This window comes from Suricata suricatta, chromosome 1 (genome assembly GCF_006229205.1).
Source record: "Suricata suricatta isolate VVHF042 chromosome 1, meerkat_22Aug2017_6uvM2_HiC, whole genome shotgun sequence".
NCBI classification, from domain to species: domain Eukaryota; kingdom Metazoa; phylum Chordata; class Mammalia; order Carnivora; family Herpestidae; genus Suricata; species Suricata suricatta.
The window spans coordinates 176,148,089-176,170,217 of NC_043700.1; the positions used below are offsets into that span (position 1 = coordinate 176,148,089).

General features: G+C 38.2%; 1 protein-coding gene across 3 annotated transcripts in view; it reads left to right on the plus strand.

Moving 5' to 3' along the window:
- Positions 1-22,129, plus strand: part of PPARGC1A (PPARG coactivator 1 alpha) — a 640,252-nt gene that overhangs the window by 580,910 nt on the left and 37,213 nt on the right. For all 3 annotated transcript variants that reach the window (XM_029948064.1, XM_029948052.1, XM_029948060.1), the window contains 3 exons: positions 16,324-16,518; positions 18,449-18,571; positions 19,431-19,635. In XM_029948064.1, coding sequence (XP_029803924.1) covers positions 16,324-16,518; positions 18,449-18,571; positions 19,431-19,635 — 523 coding nt within the window. The remainder of the gene's footprint in view (positions 1-16,323; positions 16,519-18,448; positions 18,572-19,430; positions 19,636-22,129) is intronic.

Genomic DNA, 22,129 nt, shown 5'->3' on the forward strand with positions numbered 1-22,129 from the left:
ATAAAGCCAAATAAAACATGATTATGGATGTGAAACAGCTTAAATATGTATTGAGACCTTCTTTCCTTTTTTTTAAAAGACATTATAAAGAATTTAAGTAAAATGTCTGCTGCCTTTACTGAAGACTCTATTTTGCCTAATCATATTCTTAAGTAAAATGAATTATTCTTCTGCCTTATCTTCTTCAAACAGATAAACTTTTTTTCCCGTATATATCCCTTGTTGATATTTCCTATGGAACTCAGTGACATTAGTTTTTGTTTGTTTGTTTCTTGTTTTGTTTTGTTTCAATGGTATTCTTGTCCTATGTCAGCAATTCAAAATTGAAGGCAATACCTAAAGGGTTTCATAAGTTACTAAACCCAATTTGTTATATAAGAAGAAAGGATACTTAATCAGGAGTAAAGGTTGTAAATGGCTTATCTTAGGTAATACATTCTTATTACATAAGGTTTTTTCAGATCTCCTTGTCGGTTTTGCTCTTTTATTGACAGGATAGCATTGTGAAAATGACTCCTAAAAAGGAACATCATTGGGGAACCTAGGTAGCTCAGTCAGTTAAGCATCTGAATCTTCATGTTGCTCACATTATGATATCACTAACCAGGAGATCAAGTCCCACATTGAGGACACGTTTTCTCTCCCTCTCTCTATCTCTCTCTGTCTCTCTCAAAATAAATCTAAAAAAAGAGAACATTGTTAGAAAAAGAGCAGGAAATACTTACATCGTATTTCATGGTGCCCATGATGCTCAGTGTGTTACTTCGTACCACGCTGCTGTAGGGCAGCTACATTTGCTGTCCAGCTGGTGGCACTGGAGACACAAGGTCCAAATGTCTCTCCAAGGATATAGGTTAGTAAGGGGCAAATTTAGAACGTGAACTTCATTCTTGGAAGACCAACGCCCACAAAATTTTGACTATTACTTTGGAAACTTTCATAGCAGACATGCTATCAACAGCAACAGCAGCAAAACAAGAGGCCTTGGATTCATGTTTCAGAAATACTGAACTACTGAATGCTCTTTCAGGGGCAGACTGAGCAGCAATTGATGCCATAATGGCACAGGACTATTTCTCTCAGTTGCTAAAGCCTGATATTTTCATGTGTTGTCTAGAGGTGAAAGGATCTCCTTCAGGGCCACCCTTAGCTGATAGCATCAGATTTTTTACCTCTGAGCAGATTGCAGTCGGCTAACTGCATCCCGACAAACAGACCTGGAATGTTTGTTTACAACCATTGATGTCACCCGGGGCAAAGAGGACTCCCGAAGGGAGCATCCATGTGGTTCCTCCTTCCCTTCCACGGATTTGCTGTGAGTCTCAGGCAAACTGTGATTGTTCTTAGAGAGGATGTTAGTATCTGCTTGATATTATGGGATGTTGTGAGAACTACATCTAAGTGAAGGATTCAACCATAATAGGGTAGTACAAATTTAGTAAATATTGTGTGATTGACTTAATCTCTGAAGTACATATACCTTTAGCATAAAATTTTTATATAATGCTTCCTCAAAGCACATAGGTATTATGCTACCATTACTTCCGGTAACCTTAAGGGAGAGATAGCCATCAGAGATTGGACTGTGGCCAATTTACAGATGAGGAGATTAAGGCCTAAGAAAGTCACATTCTAGGCCAGGGTCCCAAAGTTGAGTAGACCTGAACTGACCTTGATTAATTACATAATCACACATGAGCTTTTCCTCTTGTCCCTTTTATCACACACCCTACGTGTTTTACAGTTTTATGTTTTTATTTTATAAATACAAAATGGTCATTCTAAATAGATTAGAAAAAATTCAATTAAAGTCATCACGCTTCCTTATAATACTTTGGAGTTTATTCTTTCAGATGGTTTCCGGTATGCATGCATAGGTCATGGGCTAAACAAGAGCTCCCAACTAACTTTCTTGATTGACCAAATACTATTTCATAAGTATGTTTCACTATTGATGGTGTACATCTATCTATGTCATCATTTTCATGGAGACAGAGTGTCATGGTGTGGCTTCTCCTGGATGTCTTCTTACTTTAAGCTCAAGCTCTCATAGCCTGACTAGCCTATGGTAATAGCACATAGGATCTTGGTTGGTCATTGCCCCTGCTATATGCCAAAGAGATCTCTTTGATGGATTTAAGAGTACTGAAGGAAGCACTGGAGAAAGGGAGTGATAGGCACAAATGAAGGGGTTCAAAGGCTGAAGCACCCAACTCCAAGAGGGTAATTGAGGCAAGAACTGGGACCCAGGAAAGAAAACCTGTATAGTAAAGAGGAAAGCCTTGATATGTACCAGATAAAGATGGAACATACACATTCCAACATTTTATAATGGAAAACTTGAGGGTTTCAGGCATGTCCAGGTGAAACAGCTGGTCCACACTGATTGGAAAGCCTTCTCAGCTCCAGTCCATAAGACAGATCCTGGCAAATATTTTCACCTTCCCTCAAAGACTCTACCATTCACTCTTTTACAGGAGTATTTCTCAGTCCTGGTTTCCATTAGAGTCCCACCAGGAGAGCTTCTAAAAATACTAACTCCGTCCTCCAAAGAGACTGATTTAATTGCTCTGGGCTGGGGGTGGGGGTGGAGGGCAAGCATAAATAATTTTTTGAATGCTCACATGAGTTTAATATGTAGCAAAAACTGAGACTCCTGGCTTTTATAGGCATCTGCTGCTTGGTGTAAAAGACGGTCAGCAGGAAACTTTTCTTTGCATCAAGTTTTTATACTTAGAAACTATATTTTCAATAGCTTATGGATTTAGGTGTTTCTAAGTTATTCCACTCTTTTTCTAAGAAAAATATCTGTGCTCTGCTTTCCTAAATAATGTAGATTTCTAAAAATATTTGACTTTCCTTAAATAAAATGGACTTTGTATTGTTTTATCCATTCATTTCTTCCTCACAGTAATTTATTTTGTCAATCATCTGCCTTTCCTGTTAGAAGAAAGCTGTCTGAGGGCAGGGATTTTTAACTATTATGTTTATTGCTAGATCCCCACTGTCACGAATACCTAGTACACAGTAGGCAGTCAACAAATATTTAATATTTTTTGATGACAGTTTGACATGCAAATCATGATTCCTTTTTTTTTTTTTAAGTTTATTTATTTTGAGAGAGAAACAGAGCACACAAGCTAGGGAAGGGAGAGAGATGGAGAGAGAGATAGAATCCCAAGCAGGCTCTGTGCTGTCAGTGCAGAGCCTGATGTGGGGCTCAAACTTATGAACTGTGAGATCATGACCTGAGCTGAAGTCAAGAACCACACGCTTAACTGACTGAGCCAGGTGCTCCTCATGATTCCTATTTTCAAGAAGGTTATGATCTATTGCAAAGCATAGACATGGAACTTCGTTACAGTCCAGGATTTCTAGAGGGGTCTGCACCTGGAACTTCCCATGGACAATATTCTAAACAGTGTTGAGGCCTAAAGAAGAAAAATGGCAAATGTGATTCTTTGTTAGTATTTCCTTTTATTCTCCCGGTGAGCAATGTGGCATACTAGAAAGACTAGGGAGCCCATAGGCCCCAAACAAATGCAGATTTAAATCAGTTATGAATTGACCTTGAGAAAGTCTGTTTAACACTTTAACTGTCTTCTCATCTCCAAAATCATACCGTTGGATGAGCTGACTTTTGGCTCTCACTCTTCAGTATTTCAGTTACTACATCCTATCATTATGTGAGTCTATTGTTAAATGACTTTTTTCTCCTTTTATTGTCCTGTAACTCTTGAATTTTTATCCAGTTTGATTTGTACTTCCTTTGTCACTTTCCATGTTGTTACAGGCACATGTGCTTCTTTAATCCAGTTATCAAGGTCACTTTAAAAAAATGTCCCCTTGTGTGTTATTAGCCACTTTGTCGACTAGGTGTCATATGCTACCCTACTGTGTATGCTCACCATATGCATATAAATCGCTGATAATCATGAGTGATTCTGCATCAAGAACTGGTTCAGTATAAAGTATTTAAAGATTCTTCACGAAGGGTATACTCATTCTGGTATTAAGAGAAGCTCAGTTTCTAAATCCTAAGAGATTGAAGCCTTACTCAGATGCTTTGGAAACCTAAACCCAGGTGGAATACTTAGATACAAAGTCATCAAGACTTCTCATATTGTATTCATTTGGCAAGTATTTACTGACAACCCACTACTCTGTTCAGAACACTTTAGTGGGAAATGAAAGTTGCTCAAGGAGTCAAGGACCCAATCCCAGGCTCTAAATGGCTCCTGTTCTCTTGGGGGAAGGACCCTGAACAACACAGAGGATTACCAGGAAGCACTCTGATTTCCTTCACCCTAGATGCCCCCACAGAGAGGACAACCTTCCCTCTGAATAGCTCCTAACCACCTTGAGACAATTTTCTCTCATTTTAATGCATTGCCAGAATATTGCAGTAATCAGATCATTTGATGTCGCCTGAATCTTGGCGTCCCCAACCTTAATATACCATGTACGTCCAGGTGCCAGGAATCTGCAGCTGCATGGTTTGCACACATCTTGTGGTGCTAAGTCTTCATGAACAAATAGATTGCCCTGTGTAATAATGCCTTCAAAGCACTTCTTTGGGGGCAGAAAATACACTATCTTATTGAGAATTTATTGGTTGTAAGGGGAAATTCTTACAAAATGTCTTACAGAGTCAGCCTAAAAAACATGCTTATGCCCAGGGTTAATATAATCTGCTCATTTGCCACTGTAAAATTGTATGTGTCACTAATAGAATAGGCCTGCTTCTGACATCTTGGTGCTACTGTTCTGATTGATCTGTGCTCATGTGTAATGTTTGTTAAATATTTTCAAGATCACTTCGCTCCCATTTATACCAATATGTTAGCTCTGAAAATGTTAATGTCTTACTCATTGCAAGTTCTCAACTCAGGACTTTTCCACTTATTCCTTTCTCTGCCTAGAACATTTCTTTCTCAGCTATTATGGCTTGCTGCTTCAAATGCTGTCTACCATCTGTCTGTCTGTCTGTGTATACATCAGTATATATGCATATACATTATTGGATGTATATATTTTACAATCCAATGTGCACACACACACATATACTATTCTATTCTATTGTTTCCTATGAAACATATTATTATGTTATACAATAACATAATAATTATATGTAATTATATATTATTATATGTATTCTATATATTATAGAGTACATATGTTATATACTGTATATTATTTCTCTCTATATATGTATGTACATATATCCTATCTATTTATCTATCTTTGGAAAAGGCTCATTTGTTTATTTATCTGCCTTTCTCCCTCTACCAAAGGAAAATGTAAGTTCCTAGGAAACAGACTATAGCATATAGTAGGCACTCAATAAATAGGTATACGTAATATAAATATATGTACATAAATATGGTATAGGTCTGCATGTGTGTGCATCAAGGGAGGGTGCATCAAATGCAGATATCATGTTTCAGCTTGGTCTGGATTTCAGGTGATCACTCCATGCAATAAACATGCAAACAGCCAGTGATTATGTCAAACTGCATCTCTTAATTCCAACATATCAGTCTTAACAAGTAATGGGTAGACAGTGACCTTTATACCAATGTAAGGATTTCTGAGCAGTCTGAGCATTTTGATGCCACAGTTAAAACCTCTATATTGGGTAGGCTTATTGTGTAGAATGGTCTTCCCTTTTCCCTTCATTTGTTCATATCCCATGCCAACCTCACAGTCCACTTTAAATGTTCTCTCCATTATGTTATTTGCCCAGCAAATCCATGTTTTTGTGTCACTTATTTTGAACTCAGTCTAGTGCATAAGGACTATAATAATGATAATAATAGTCGCTATATATCAGCCACTGTTCTACATGATTTTCATAGATTTGTTCAAAATAAGCCCTCAGCTGAGGTCTTACTATTATAATAATGCCCTCCTCAGACCTGAAATCTGAGACACAGAGAGGTTAAGTAACTTACTGAAGGTTATGCACCTTGTAAGTGATGAACTCAGGATCCAAACTTAAGCAGTCTAACTTCAGAGTCTATATTTTGCCTCACTGCCTCTTTCATAATAACAGAAAACTTGTATAAGGCTTTTATGCACTTCTTGAGCTTTAAAAAATCTTAAGAAGCCTAGAAATGTTTAAGAACTCTGTGAAAGTATATAGAAGAAAATCCTCAAGAACCAGTTAGCATGTAGTCTATGTAATCAAATAGAGTACAAAACCAAAAATGAACTTTATGATAATGATGATGGTGAGAATATGTTGAAAAAAGAGATGAATGATTGGCAATAAAAAGAGCGAAATGCCATTGGACTAATCAAAAAGAAATTTGGGGAGTAAATAACCAGTAAGCTATAATCAACAAGGAAGCGTATACTATAAAGCATCTGGGCACATAATATAAGATATTTGAAATAAGAATTCACATAGAATAAATAAAACTGTGTTATTAATAACTATTAAGAACTGCTAGAGCTGCTTGTGTTAGAAGGGATAAATCTAGCATACATGGTATCATAAATTCCGATCATAAGTTGATCTATACACTACTCAATGGTAACAAAACAGAAAATCACCCAAACTTGCATGATTCAGAAACTCTTGAGGTGCTTATCAAAACTGCAGGATCCTGTACTGTCCCTCCGGGATAGCCATCTTGACTGGGGCAGTTTTGCCTCCCAGCAAATGTTTGGCAATATCTGGAGACATTTTTGATAATTTTGATAATCGAAGAGATGCTACTGGCATCTAATAGGTAGAGGCCAGGGCTGCTGCAAAATATCCTGAAATGCACACAACAGCCCCTAACAACAGCGAATCATCTGGCTTATAATGTCAACAGTGTCAAAGTCGAGAAATCCTGATCTAGAGGTTTTGATATAGTGAGTGGTCTGCGATGAGACCTAAAAATCTGTATTTCTATCCAGGGATCCAGGTCATTCTTATAAAGGCTTTAGGAGCCTGATGATAGATAGGCTTTGAGGTAGGGATAGGATATGAAGAAATGAAGGGAAGTGGAAAGAAGGATGGATCCCGCCCAGTAGGACCCTTCTAGGCTCTGTGGAACACTGGACCAGCAATAAATACTGAGAAGCAATCTCAAAGCAACATCCACTTTCTACATGGAAGGCCAATTCTGCTTCAGGGGATGTAACTGCAGTTCCCCACCTTAGTTCTTATCTGTTGGTAATTAACTCATTTTGTATCCTCTAATATGAATGCAGAGTAGACTGGCACATGCCCACTCTCATTTTTTGTCCCTTCAATTCGGCCATAAAATTCCAACATATAAAGAAAGGGAATGAGAACAAGGTTTTATCAGATATACCTGGTTTGATAGCCAACGCTGCCTCTTATAAGCTGCATGAATTTAGGGCCAGTAACAGGATCAGTGTTGGTGGTTTAAATGAAATAGTATGTATAAGGAAATTAACTCCACACAGGACACATAGGAGGCACTCAGTAAAAGTCAGTTGCTACTTCATACTATTTTTTTATTAAAATAAAATGTACCTGTCATAGTATTTATAAAACTATTTAAATGAACAGAAAAAAATGTGAAGTTGAGGCTTAAGATGATCATTGGTATCTTATATCAGTCTTAGCAACTGATTATTTTGTGCTCTGTTTTGATCTAAGAAGACTGAGAAAATCCTGCTTCATAGAAACGAGTATTTATAAATGGCTCCAGGTTTTAAGCTGCTCACCCTCACTTCTCAAGATATTTTTTTAAAATCCTGAGACCAACATAAAGTAATTCAGCATGGCAAGTTAATGCAGTGGTGGTGTCCACTATGTTTATGATAAGAGAAATAAAACATTTGAGTGTGCATGTTGCTTTCTAAAAAAATTAATTATATTGGTATATGAGCTCAATTATATAAATACATAAAATATATCATAGACTACAGGATTTATTATCAGTTGTTATAGCACTTGCACTAACATCCACAGTTCTGTAGAATACAGATTGAAAAGGCCTCTGGCTGAGATATATTCCCAGTTTGTCGGTGAGTGTGTTATGCAGTATGGAATAAAGAAGCGCTCTCTAGTCCTGATAGAATCTATCAATTGTTTTCTTTTGATTAGTAAGACTGATGCTTCTGTGTGGACAGATAGTAAGTGGGTTTGGCACGTTTTTCTCTTCACAAACCATCTTGGCTATTTGGAAATTTTGCAGATTAATTGCTTGCTGATGCATTCCAGGATCCTCCCAAACACCAGAGTTGGGGTGAATTAATCTCTGTATTTACAAGATCTATCCCCAACTCTTCCTTTGCAGAAGATATACCTTATGTTGACTCATATAATTTCAGTACTTCGGGGCTTATTTCAGGATTTGTCCCTCTATAGTTCTGTTCAAATTTCCTTCTTTCCCATTAAGAAAATATTGGCTGTTTGGCCTATCAGCTGATGTATGAGAATGAATGCAAGCTAGTTTTAAATTATAGCCAAAGATGAACACTGTTTAACTGGACAGTGATGGGAAAAGGTGGGAATTACAAACAACAATGACAACGACAACAGCAACAAGATGAAAAGTCACATTATACTTTTAAGATTGGTTCAACATTTTCTTTGTTATGCTTACTCATTTTAAATAAGCATTTACTATGTACCAAGTGCCTTAGTAGTGATCAGACAGGTCTCATAGTACTTCTATTTTAGATAGACTAGGAACAAGGTAAGTCAATAAAATATATATTGAGTTTTGAAATAAGTGTCAAAAAGAGAAATAAAGTAGGGTAATGGATTGAATGTGTTTGGAGTAGTTGGGAAAATCTCAATGAGAAAGTGACTTTTGAGTAACTGAAGGGATGAAGGTGCAAGCCTGTGGCCATCCGGTCGACGAGCCTTCTAGTAAGGGGAAACAGCAGGTTCGGTGGCCTTAGAGCAGGAGAATGCCTGGCATTTTTGTAGAGTAGTAATGAGATCAGAGTGGTTGGAGAGGATTGAGACAGATAAATGGAGCATTGAGAGGGTCAGATGATGTAGGTCTAATATAGGGCAACCAACCCTACATCTCAGACTGTGATAGTCTGGGTTAACACCCAAGTGATTGAGCATTTATATGCTCAGAAGTGTTCTGGCTTGGATGATCAATTATGTGGTGATCCTAGGCTAGTACATCACTCTAAGGATTAAGAATTTTAGAGACATGAGAAGCCATGGAGGGCTACATCAAAAGGGAGGCAGGCATGATTTCAATTTTATCAGGATCACCTTGTCTTCTGGGTCACCTGGGTGGCTCAGTTAAGCAGTGACTCTTGATTTTGGTTCAGGTCATGATCTTATGGTTGGTGAGATCAACCACTGTGTCAGGCTCTGTGCTGTCAGTGAATTGGGTTTCTCTGTCTCTCGCTCTTTCTCTGCCCCTCCCCCTCTTGCACATTCACAGGCGCACATGCTCTCTCCCTCCCTGTCTCTCTGTCAAAATACATAAACATTTTTTAGAAAAGGAATCACTTTGTCTTCTGTACTGAGAATGTGCTATTGGGATGGGGAGGCAAGTGGCAAGGGTGAAAACTGGGGAGCCCATTAGCAACCTACCAGATTATCATTTGGGCATGTGCACCACAGCCAGAGTTAAGTCATTTCGCTTGAGGCTACGTGACTCGCTAGTGGTGCAGATAGGACTTGGGTCAATTGTCCTGACTTTCACTCTGGTGTCTGTTACGCAGAGCCCAGTTTCTTCAAACTGAAAACAAATGGAGTGCCGGACTACATCTTTATGGGTCCAGTAAGCCTCTTATTTGGTGGTGCCACCTGGTTGTTTCCTCTTCATATCATGAGATATGGACATGAAACATATCCCTTCTTCCCTTCAAAATGATAGCTCATTTTAAAGCATCAACCAAGATTTTCTTGTCTTTTTCTTGAACATCTACATTTATACATTTATTCATGTAACCTCTTCAGAATAATGAATTCCACATGTTGGGTGCATGCTTATTAACTCATAAATGTGTGATAGAAGCTGATAGGTAGGATGGAGACTAATACAGATGTGAACACACATTATTTGACTGCTTAAATAGGTTCATAAATATTAACAAAAACAAAATTGACTCCCAAAGGTGTAAACATATCTATGGAGGGAAATCAGTTTTGCTTGTATTTATTTTCACTTTATTCTTGTTTTATTTTTATAGGAACTGTCTTCAGTTTTTGATCGTTGTTTTCCTTGGTGATAGTGGATAACTGGGAGGAAGAATACATGTGCTGATTACACACATATGTAGTCAACTGCAATGCAATATATGAGAATACACTTAAAAGACTGAAATGCACATGTACATAAATTCTGTTTTAAATGTGTATACTTGAGTATAGGCACATTTATATACATGCTATTTTTAAATTACTATTATTTAATTTTTATTTATTTTGGGGAGACAGAAAGAGTGCGAGCAGGGGAGGTGCTGAGAGAGAGGAAGACACAGAATCTGAAGCAGGCTCCAGGCTCTAAGCTGTCAGTACAGAGCCCCACACGGGGCTTGAACCCACGAACCATAGGATCATGACCTAGGCTGAAGTTTGGATGCTTAACCGACTGAGCCACCCAGGCACCCCTACCTGCAAACATAATATTTTAAGTAGCCTATATGTCCATGGAGAGTTCCCCAAACAGCGAAATTAAAATCTGTGTTTTTTCTATTAGCCATTGAATCAGTACAACTTTAAATTCTGGCAACTTCGGCATCCAACAGGGAAAATACTGTGTCACATAATGTGCTTATCTTATCTCTCATGGGAACAAAATAGGGGATAAGCAACTTCTCAGGGAATGTGTAAGAAATGAATAGATACAAAAGCATAAAAGAGAGAGAGAGTTGTTTGAGAGGGAGTATTCAAAATATTAACCTCTCCAGCAAAGACTCAGACCCCTCAGAGCGGATGTGTACAGCAAACCATCAGTGAGGTGGGATCTGTCCTAATTAAAATGCTTTAAAGAAAAAAAAAAAAGCCAATAACCTCAAATTCAGTAGTCTAAGTCTGAATTGTTATTTGTTATTTCATTTCAGAAAAAGAAATTATTTTTTTTAATTTTAGTTCAGCTTCTTGCAACTCTTAAATCAAACTTTATCTATTAAAACCAAAAATCATACATGTAAAAGTTTTTTGTCTTTTTGTGCCTGAAACAGAGGCACAGAACTTTGTGTATAAAGATCCAGGAAAGGGACTCCTATGATCAATTATATTTCTTATTTGAACCCCTGAATCTATCATAAAAGTCACTTTCTCATTTATTTATTTCAACTCCCAGGTGGGGTCTAGTGGGACAAATAATCCAAAATAATGGATAATCCAAAAATGTCATTTATATTTGGCCTTAGAATGCATTACCAGATGTTACTCTAGCAGATTCCCTTCCTAATTAGGCCTCACTTAAAGTAGGAGTTAATTTTGTCTTCATTAGCTGCTTCCAAATCAGCAGGATGGGGCAAGGAGGAAGCCCAAGGCATGCTGGGTATTTGGGAGGAAGCTGGCCCCGTGCTAAAAGTCGGCAGTAGATCGTGCTCAAAGAATGAAATTCAAATATGGGCTATCAAGACGATGGGCATATATACTGGAAATGTTTGTTGAGCACCTTCTTGAAGAATTCTCAGGCTTTTATCAATTTTTTTGTCTCCCTATTAACCATGAGTGCAGAAAAAATTCTGTAATAAGAATTAGGCAGATAATGACCTGAAGTTTTATATAGAAAAAAAATAGAGGCTCAGAGAGGTTAAGTGACCTCTTACATAGATTGATCTCTGAGTAAACAGCACCTAAGATACTGAAACTGATTAATGAATAAGAAGACCCCACTGTTTCCTTCTTATTGATGATTTGAATAATGAGGAAGCAAGAATTCTCCTGGCCTAATTCGCATTAAGAGAGCTAAGATAATGAAGCTGTGATTAAATGGCTATTAAACTATTTTTATCAAACAGAGATCAAGCGAGTGTGAGAATCTGGGGACACAGAGTGTAATTGCAATTCTACAAGATGTGGAAAAAATTACTATCATAAGCAGGGCATGGTCCTTCCATAATAGCCCGCATTTAAAAATCTTTGGGATACCACATGCAGTTTTCACTTTGCAGTTCTCCCTTCAGGTGTTGCTTAGCATCTCAGAGTCCCTCATTTCCTCCTTCATTTAGTAGATTTATTCACTCTATATGCACTTGGGTGAGCTGAATGCAGTGTCTGCCCCACCATGTGTAATCAGTTGGAAGATCCTTTTGCCAACTGCTCCCAAGGGAAACAGGCCCAGCTATTATGTACTGTATCCCAAATTTCAATCTCGAGGTGACTCTGAGCACTTGAAGGGGCAAGATCGACCTTCCTTTCACAGTGCCCTTTGAACTAGATCACATTTAGTGCGAGTCAAATAGAGACCCAGCAGTCCCAACGAAAATGCTTCCAAATCAAAACATCTGGTTTGATGGAGTGTTCTGAACTACCGTTTGTTCATGACAAGTGCTTTGGAATTATTGTACATTCTAAATGTTGGGTTGTTAGTATACATGTACGTGTATCATACGTCACTGGAAATTCTTTACACCTGGAGTGAGTTTTTGTTGATGAGGCATCTTTATTCCTGGAGCTCCCTTAGAGAATGAGTGTTACAGTCACACAGACCTTTCTTCAGGCCAGAACAATAGCAGCAGACTTGCGTAAGGAGAGCCCAAGGTTGACACCCACCATGGGAAAAGCTGCTTGATAGTTACAGAGCTCCCCTGTGGAAATGCCCGTTGGCCTGTTTCCTACCTTTCTTTACCTCTCTGCTGCCACCTGCAAGACCGAGCTCAGCTGCAGAGCCGTCGATTGCTACCTAATTGGTGACCCACTCTCTGCTTTTCTTAACATATATGAAGCTAATAAGTATATTTTTTGTAAAAACAGTGATTGCAAACTATTAGAAAGCAGTATCAGAATGGAGTCTTTGAAAGGATATCTTGCAAAGTCATTTTGCAACCTAATATATTTCCATGCCCTGTCACCTGTGAACAGACATGTGTTAGTAGACCAGTGTGCTTCATCTGCAGTGACTATATTTGCTCTGTAAATTGGGACCGAAGCAATAATGGGAAGTGACATTAATTGTTTACCAGAATCCTTTTTGTCACATACATTGCCTTCTCTGGAGTGTTTGATTGTTGAAACTCATGCTAAACTAATTGAAATCGCTACAGTGAGGAGCAATGTCCACTCACTTTTATATATGGGAATATCTGTTGAGCTTCAGAACAAAAAATGTCATTCATAATTGTTTTAACTTTTCCCCCAGTCTGTTATGATTAGACAAAACATAGAGAATTTGAAATAACAACATTTTCTTCTTCCATAATTCAAGAACAACTTTATTAAACTAAGTGGTCTCTGAGCACCTCTCGGAGTCACCCACATTCAGGGATGGTAATAAAGAGATTTAATAATCATTTCTGATGAATACGGACTAAATAATGATTAAAGTCCTACTGGTCCATACTGGTTGACTACCAGCCTGCCCTATCCACATACCCAAACATACAGATACACACACACACACACACACACACACACACACACACACCCCACCACCACCACCAATCTTCTATCCCACAACCCTCCGTTCCATTGTGGTTCCAGTGGAGGGAATTTAAATAGCTGTGATTTAATCAGATCTTGTAAATTAATTATAACATTATCAGGCTCCAATATTTCTGCCATTGTTTTTGATATACATTCATTCAGGCTTTATTAAAGAAATTGGAGAAAACTAGTTAATTTAAGTGTTCTTTGTCATTCTGACTTGATTGGAATTATTGTAGTTTGTTTACACGAGGGATAGAACTAAGGCGCTATTGTATGATGTGATTGAAAGCAAATAGAGGCTTGTAGTGTTGCTGGAAAGCCAAACACAAAATTTAAATCGGGGTAAACAAAATTACTCACTTATTGGTAAACATTCTTAACTGTTTTTCTTGAGCTATTTTTGAATGCCATTGCAATAAGCCTTTCTGAAAATTGGTATACCTGGAAAAGAAGTCCAATTCACTGAGTTGTGTGTGTGTGTGTGTGTGTATGTGTGTGTGTGTGTGTGTATCTGGGCATGTGCTTGGGATATCTTCAAAGATTATTTTATTAGATAATATGCATACATTTATATTAATATAAGTCTCATGATTTTAGATGATTTAAAATAATACATATTTAATTTAAATATAACTTCTATTTAGGACAGATTTAACCCAAATTTGGTTTTTTGTTATTTGGGGGAAATCTAAATTAAAAAAGGAGAGATTGGAATCTTTGGACAGTAGATTATGACCCTGGGCAGAAAATAAGTGATAATCATTTCAGTGTCTTTATTATTCAGATTACATGGACAGATCCAGAAGCATGGAGGCTGGGAGAAATGCTCAATAACGCTTTGTTAGTAAAGCAAGCAATTTGTTTTTTAAGAATTGGTCCATTTATGGAACAATTGGTGCCATTTTGGAGCTAACATTTCACCCTCTGATTAGGATCTACCTCTTGCATTGGAGTCTTCAAACTCAGAAACTTGTCATTCTACCCTGTGTGTCCAAAACCAGTTGACTCACAGCATTAAGTGCAGGGGCATTAGAGAGATACATTATGCAAACGTAAGAAATGCTAGTGAAATCCACTGTGAGTATAAACGGCTCGTTCTGGCCCCTTGAATCCAAAAGAGAAATAAGTCTGTAGTTTTACTCCTGGATGGGGGACTCTTCGGTAAGGAAGGAAAACAATTTTTATGTGAAAATAGAATGTATACGTGATAAAGGCCTGCCTAATTTCTTTAGTAATACAATTTGATTTTCTGATTAGCTGTCTTATTCTGTGATTCTTGTAATTTTGTCAGGTCAATTAACTGGAGTTGAGTGCTAGAGAGAAAGGACGTGTGGGCACTGCTGGCTTCATTAGATGTCAGTAGCTTAGGTGCCTTTTGTAATAGAATCTGTGTGGGATAATTTAGCCAATATTGTTAATGTCATAGCCTACAGAACTTAAAAAAAAAGATTTATGAAGCAGGTCAAATTGGACAAACAATGTGAAGTGCTAACAGAAGGGAGAAAAAGTGATCTCTACAACCTACATTCTCAGTCCTAACTGCAGATCAATGAATTATTCAGCAAGGAAGCAATGACTGTACCATGTGCCAGCATTGGCCCTGGTTTCCCAGGTGCATGGAGTAGAACACATGTCCCTCTAGACAAGGTGCATAAGCTCCAACTTGGGAGATCTTGAAAGTTTTGTAGAGTCCTGAAATAAATATTATCTTTTATAATACATTATTTACATGTTCTTCCCTTCCACTGGAAGGTTTTTGAGGGCGAAGGTTAATCTTTTTCTTTTTATCTCAACACCAAGCATGCCCCTGCTATTGTAGGTGTGCAAATGTTTATGGAATGAATACCTGAAGATTAACTCTCTAAGGGAGTGTTGATGGGTCTGATTGTGGGAGTTGGGGAAACGAGTTAGGGTATGTTCTCAGGAGCCCTCATTCAAAGTAATGCTGCATTAGACTAGCACCCCAGCCTCAAGAAATGAACCCATTTAAGAGACATTGCAAAGTAAGACTCTACTTAATGACTGACCAGATAAAGAAGCCTCGAGGTAGTTCTAGAATTTGGGTCTGAGGAACTGTTACTGAAATTCAGGAAGTCAAAAGAAACAGCAGTTTTGTTGTGAAAGGTCCTGAGTTTGGGTTTTGAAGGATGAGGAAGCTATTATCAGGTAGAAATGTCCAGTGGGCAGTTGTAGATTTATGACTAAAGTTGGGAGAGATGTCAGGGAAGGAAATAAATGGCTGTGGAGTGTTCAGTGATGAGATTATAATTGAAACCACGAAAGTGCATATAGTTCCTCTTGGTATAGTTTCAGTTTCTGGTGCTGTTCAAACTGAGGGTTATCTAAACATTTTGGCTGTACAGGAGATCGAAACACTGCATCTGCAGATGAAATAGATGATGGTTAAAATTCTCTCAAGTTCTGAGATTCTCTAGACCTCCTTTGATTAGGGAAACGAGACATAAACATGGGGAAACTGACTGTGAGCAAGACGGAGTCGTGCTCAGTTGTAATAAGCACTGATATCATAAATTGCTAAATTGGACAGCTCTACAATCAGAGACTGGTACCGAGAGGTATCAGTTAATTGTCAGATTTAGACCAAAAGTGAATTTGGAACTTAAGGAAGACATGATCTTTTGTATTCCGGCACGAACATTCAAAATTTCACGAATAATTTACTCATTTGGATAAACATGATCCGTCCATGCTGATTGATTGTGTTACCGATCCCCAATGTCAGCCCACTCACAACGGCTGTTTTTTTGTCTTTGCAGAAGATAGATGAAGAGAATGAGGCAAACTTGCTAGCAGTCCTCACAGAGACACTGGACAGTCTTCCTGTGGATGAAGACGGATTGCCCTCATTTGATGCGCTGACAGATGGAGATGTGACCACTGAGAATGAGGCTAGTCCTTCCTCCATGCCTGACGGCACCCCTCCGCCTCAGGAGGCAGAAGAGCCGTCTCTAGTAAGAACCCTTCCTAGTGTTTAACAGGAATTGGAGTTGCCCCTGGCTACCCGCTGCATGGGTATGATGTAGTAACAATAAGGTTTGGATTTTTAATTTAGACGGATGCCAAAAAAATGTTGGTCATAACAGTCTTCATGGGGTCTTACAGCTTGTTTGTTTCTGTCTATTGCTCTGTGTGTGTATTTTTATTTCTTAGCATTACTTACGTATACAGTAGAAACTTAGAGAAAGTAGACAACCCAAAAAGAATACACCAAAAATTTACCTGTAATCTCAAACAACCTCTAATATAAAAAAGGTTGAAATCTCCTCTTGTTTTAAGCTACATCATCATATTTGTGAAATTTAAATATGCATAATTGTTAATGTTACATATTATTTTATTGTTTGGAGATGCTTTAATTCATTAAGAGATGTCTGAAGGTTGAATATTTAGTCTTTTTCCTATTTTTTCATCATCATAAATTATATAATAATTGACATATTTGTAGTTTTATTCTTATGCCCATGATTCTAGAAATAAAAGGTAGAAAAAGGGATATGCAATATTTTAAGGTTTTAGATCCATAATTCTTATGAATATTGAAAAATAATAGCACATTTTGCGACCTAAGTTCCCTAAATTTATGGTCAGCAATGAAGAGTGAATTTGTTGGCAATGAAGAGTAAATTTTCTTTTTGATGCAGTGCTTGACCAGAATTTTATTAGTTCTAAGACACAGTTTACCTTCTCATCTATGGTAGCCATTTGTCATTTGCCATAAATCTGATGTAAGACCACACTATGTAAATTATGGAATGCTATTCTCCAAACTTTAATAATGTTCCTTGGCATGCCATTTAGAGGTTGTTTCTCTCTCATCTCTAAGATTTTTAAATGTGGAAAGCACTCCATGTAAACATATGGAGACTTGTATGCCTGCGCATTTCGAGTTTTCTGGTTTAGAAGAAACTGCCTCATAAGTAATTATTACCTGGCCCCCAACACACACAAACCATTTCTCCATTTCTCTGATTTCTTTACACTGATACCAGAAGATTTTCATACACATAATTGATTTTACTGGGAGGGATTGTTGATGCAGAGTCATACTGCCTGTCCAAGGTGGGGACGTCCTAGGAAGCCAGCAAGAAGAAACAGAGGTCAAGAAAGACTAAATGAGGGGGCACTTGGGTGGCTCAGTCTGTTAGGCATCTGACTACATTTCAGCTCCATGATCTCATGAGTTCATGAGATTTAGCCCCATGTTGGGCTCTGCACTGACAATGCAGAGCCTGCTGGAGATTCTCCCTCTTCTTCTCTCTGTCCTTGCCCTGCTTCTGTGCACATGTGCACATACAATCTCTCTAAAAATAAATAAACTTAAAAAAAAGGAGAGTAATGCTTTTCTTGAACCAGAATCACATCTCCTGACTCTATCTACTTACAAATTTTTTTCAGTGATAACCACTCTTTCATCACAAATATTTGAATCAGTAAATTTAAATGGATTGTGAAATATCATTCAAAGTATTACAGAATCTTTTATATATTTTCACTTGATACATTTGGGTTATTGAGGGGACAATGTACATAGATTCTCTCCCCAGGCCCCAAGACAGCATTTCTTGCCTAGTAGGTATTTAGAAATCCTTTTAGGAAGATCCTTTTGCCTTATTTTATCTAAAAAAAAAAAAAATCCAAGTAGACAATATTATGTCTCAAATGTAGGGAAAGGAAATACTTTCACAGTTGATAGTGTAATGCCAAATTTTTCTTTTTAAAAATATGTTTCCTTTAGCACTATTGTGCCGAGGTGTGAATATAAAGAGTGATAGAATTAATTTTTATAAGTATAATTAATTTTAAGTTTAAAATTTCCATAGCTTATTCAAATGAGTAAAAGATGCTTAACTTTTCTTGCTTTTCCCCTTGATGTGTTTCTAGCTTAAGAAACTCTTACTGGCACCAGCCAATACTCAGCTAAGTTATAATGAATGCAGTGGTCTCAGTACCCAGAACCATGCAAACCATAATCACAGGATCAGAACAAACCCTGCAGTCGTTAAGGTACGATGTGAACTTTTTAATATAGGAGGGAAACTAACAAAGGATTTTGCTGGGAGCTGTAAAACAAAGGATAGGTTTATTTCTATGTATTCAGTTGGGATCCTGCAGTTGCTTTATAACTGTGAAACTATACGAAATGGGTTTCCAAAGGCAGCGCTCCAGCTACTTTAAACTAGAAAGAGTTCATTTATGCTTTGTCTTTGGATGATTGGAATGGAAGTTCCACCGTCTGTTACTCCTTGCCCACTTTATTAATACGTGCAGCAATGTGGGTTACAATAAAATTTGCTGATAGGCTGGTATTATCTATGAGTCACTTTAAGATGCAGGACTGCCATTTTGCCAGCTGTCTAACCTGAGAAAGATTGCTCTGGAATCACCGCAAAAGATCTATCTCTGCCATTAATTGGAGAGAATGCTGGCAATGACATAATTCGGTTAGCAGGCTGTATTAAACAATGTTTGTCTTGCCATTCACTGTGAATGAGAACGGAGCGTTAAGGGGTACTTAAGAGAATTGTGAATACGGGGCTCTGGCAATCAGTGGCAAATTAAGGTTTAAACCAGCTTATTTTTTTTTTATTCACAGTAAAGGCGCTATAGGGTCTTGTTAGTTACATGTTGCTGAGTAGGAACATTGAAATGTAGGAGAAATGAAATAAAAAGCTGCATAAATGTCATTTAGGAATTTTAAATGTAATTTTCTTTCCTTGTTCTGCAAACAATTATTCACAGCTCATAGATCTAGTACACTTAGACTGAACACTTCATTGAAAATCTCATCTCTTCAGAAAACCTATATCCATTCTGATAAGGTTCAGTTCACTAATTTTAGCTTTCTTTATGCCTTGTTTTTAAGACCGAGAATTCATGGAGCAATAAAGCGAAGAGCATTTGTCAACAGCAAAAGCCACAAAGACGTCCCTGCTCGGAGCTTCTCAAGTATCTGACCACAAACGATGACCCACCTCACACCAAACCCACAGAGAACAGGAACAGTAGCAGAGACAAATGCACCTCCAAAAAGAAGTCCCACACACAATCACAGTCTCAACATTTACAAGGTAGGCTGGGGACCCAAACACAGGCTGTCGAGGAGGGCCCTGAAGGCAAAGCCAGCATGCCACCAGGCTGAAACTCCCCTCACTTAGGGCTTTCGCTCCATTGTTGTCTCTCTGGAAAGAGTATTCAGCACTTTAGTGTAGATTAAAAAAAAAAAATCTTCCCTTGGACACAGCTTGACCATGTCCTCTTCAGCTGATATGCAGCCTAATCCACAATCACCAAAAGGCACCTGAAATGTGAGCTGGGTGGGGAGGGGGGGTCGTGAAAAGGGAATAGTAAGGAAATAGTTACCTCGGACAAGGTTTATGTGAAATCTGAATTGCTGATATAATTGAAACTGTGAGCAAGCTGAGCTAGCCAATATTAAAAAGCTTTTATTTTTCCCCCTTCTAATAATGGAAAAAATGAGGCATTGTTGATTTGCTGTATATACCTTAAGAAATAGTGCATGGTATTTGCGCAGCCTCCACCGATTATTAAGTGTATTTTTTTTCAAAGACCACATGTTATACTCATAGATTTTATTTTGTAAATAAGGATGTGGAAATTCCTGGAATTTATTTTTATTCGCTTTCTATTAAAAAATATGGCCTAGAGCAAACTAAGCATCTGGGGTGATTTTTATTATTCCCATACATTTTTGGAAGGCTGATGATTCTGACCAGGCTGATGATGCAGACCAGGGTGATTCGGGGGAAAACCTGCCTTGGCCAAGATATAATTTTCTTTCTTTTTGGCTCTTCCCTCACAACAGTCCTGTCTGAGAGGCCCAAAGGAAGCTTGTTGAAAGTTGCGGTTGCTTTAAAATAGTCCAGGTTCCACGTTCGCCCTACCTTTAACCTTATAGCGGGAGCAGGCATATTCTAAAATAGCCATTACAAACACCCACTTCTTTTTTTCCCCTTTTGTTTCCTCAACTTCCCCTTCCAGCTGCAGAGTGGTAGTCCCTGATCCCTGTTTTGAACCATGATTATTTCATTCAGGTATGCCGTTGCTGCTGCTTTTAATAAGTCTTTTCTTTCCAGTGTTTCGAATTTCCCTGTCTCATCCCTACGTCCCCATAAACCTGGAACCTTCTTTCAGAGTTTTAAATTGGCTCTCATTGAGGTTTTCCCTGGTGGATATCTCAAAATCACTCGGCCATCCTTTTCGGTCAGCTCAGGGAAAGAGATTTCTTGAAATGGGCCAAGTTGTTTTTGTAGCTCGCCTTGCCCTGATTGGCCCCTCACACGCCTGCGCCGGAACAGTTCTGCTTAGAGGAGAACCCGCAAGGTGCGGTGGGTCCCAGTGGTGTGGAGGCAGCTTCTGAGGAAGGGGGCCTATTTGGGCTTGGTCTAGTGAGCGGGTGAAAAAATCCACTGGGCAGCTCTCTACCTTGTCCGAGTGTGTCCTAGGCATACATTCGGTGTTTTTGGAGCTGAATTCGAAGTTCTAAGCCTGCTGAAACCTTGTAGTGCTTTTTTTTTTTAAGTTTATTTATTTATTTTGAGAGAAACAGACAGTACCAGTGGCGAAGAGAGAGACAGAGAGAGAGAGAGGGAGGGAGAGAGAGAATCCCAAGCAGGCTCTGCACTGTCAGGACAGAGCCTGATGAGAGGCTCAAACTACAAACCATGAGATTGACCTGAGCTGAAACCAAGAGTCTGATGCTTAATCGCCTGTGCCACCCAGGTGCCCCTGAACATCTTTTTAATTTTTATATTCTTAAAACTTTATTTTGCCCTTTTGGATTTTGAGGGGTTGGGGGTTTTGGGTTTGTTTTTTAAATCCACTTACCACTAATATTACTGTAAACTCTTACAAAATCATGGTTGTGAGGTATTAAGTTGGCCTGGGGAGAATATATTCCTTAGATGGGACCTGCTCTGCATGGGTTTTTTAAAAAGATATTTTTTCTGCGACAAAGCATAAAAAGTTTATCCAAGAGCAAAGCCTGCAGACAGAAACACAAAAAACAAAAACAAATTAACAAAAAACCCCCACAAAATTCCTGAAGTTATTAAAGACCTAAAACAAAATAAAAACAAAATGGTTGGCTGTGGATAACCAACAGGAAATAAATGCTCAGTTTCAGAAATTACTTAAATTATTGTTCAAACTGAAAAAAATATATTAACAATTAGAGACAATAACCAAAGATGTACTGAGGTTTACCTTTCCTGACGTGTTTTCTCAGTGAACTGCATGTCTACTGTCTGTGATGTGGGGTCAAGTTCTTTCACTTCCTTAGGGTAATAGTCTGACCTTGGACTCAACTGGTGCCCCATTTATTCCTTTATTCATTACTTGTTAATGTATTTATTTATCCAAAATATCATGATCTGAATGAAAAAGATCCAGCCTTGCCCTCAGGGATCTTAGAGGCCCTGGTCTAGCTGGTCTTTGGGATAGTGTGGATTAAACTCCCAGTAAACCAAATCAATACTCCCTAGCTTTTCTAACTGTGACTGTGGGCACATTCAGGGATCATGGTATCATGATCACCTATACCCA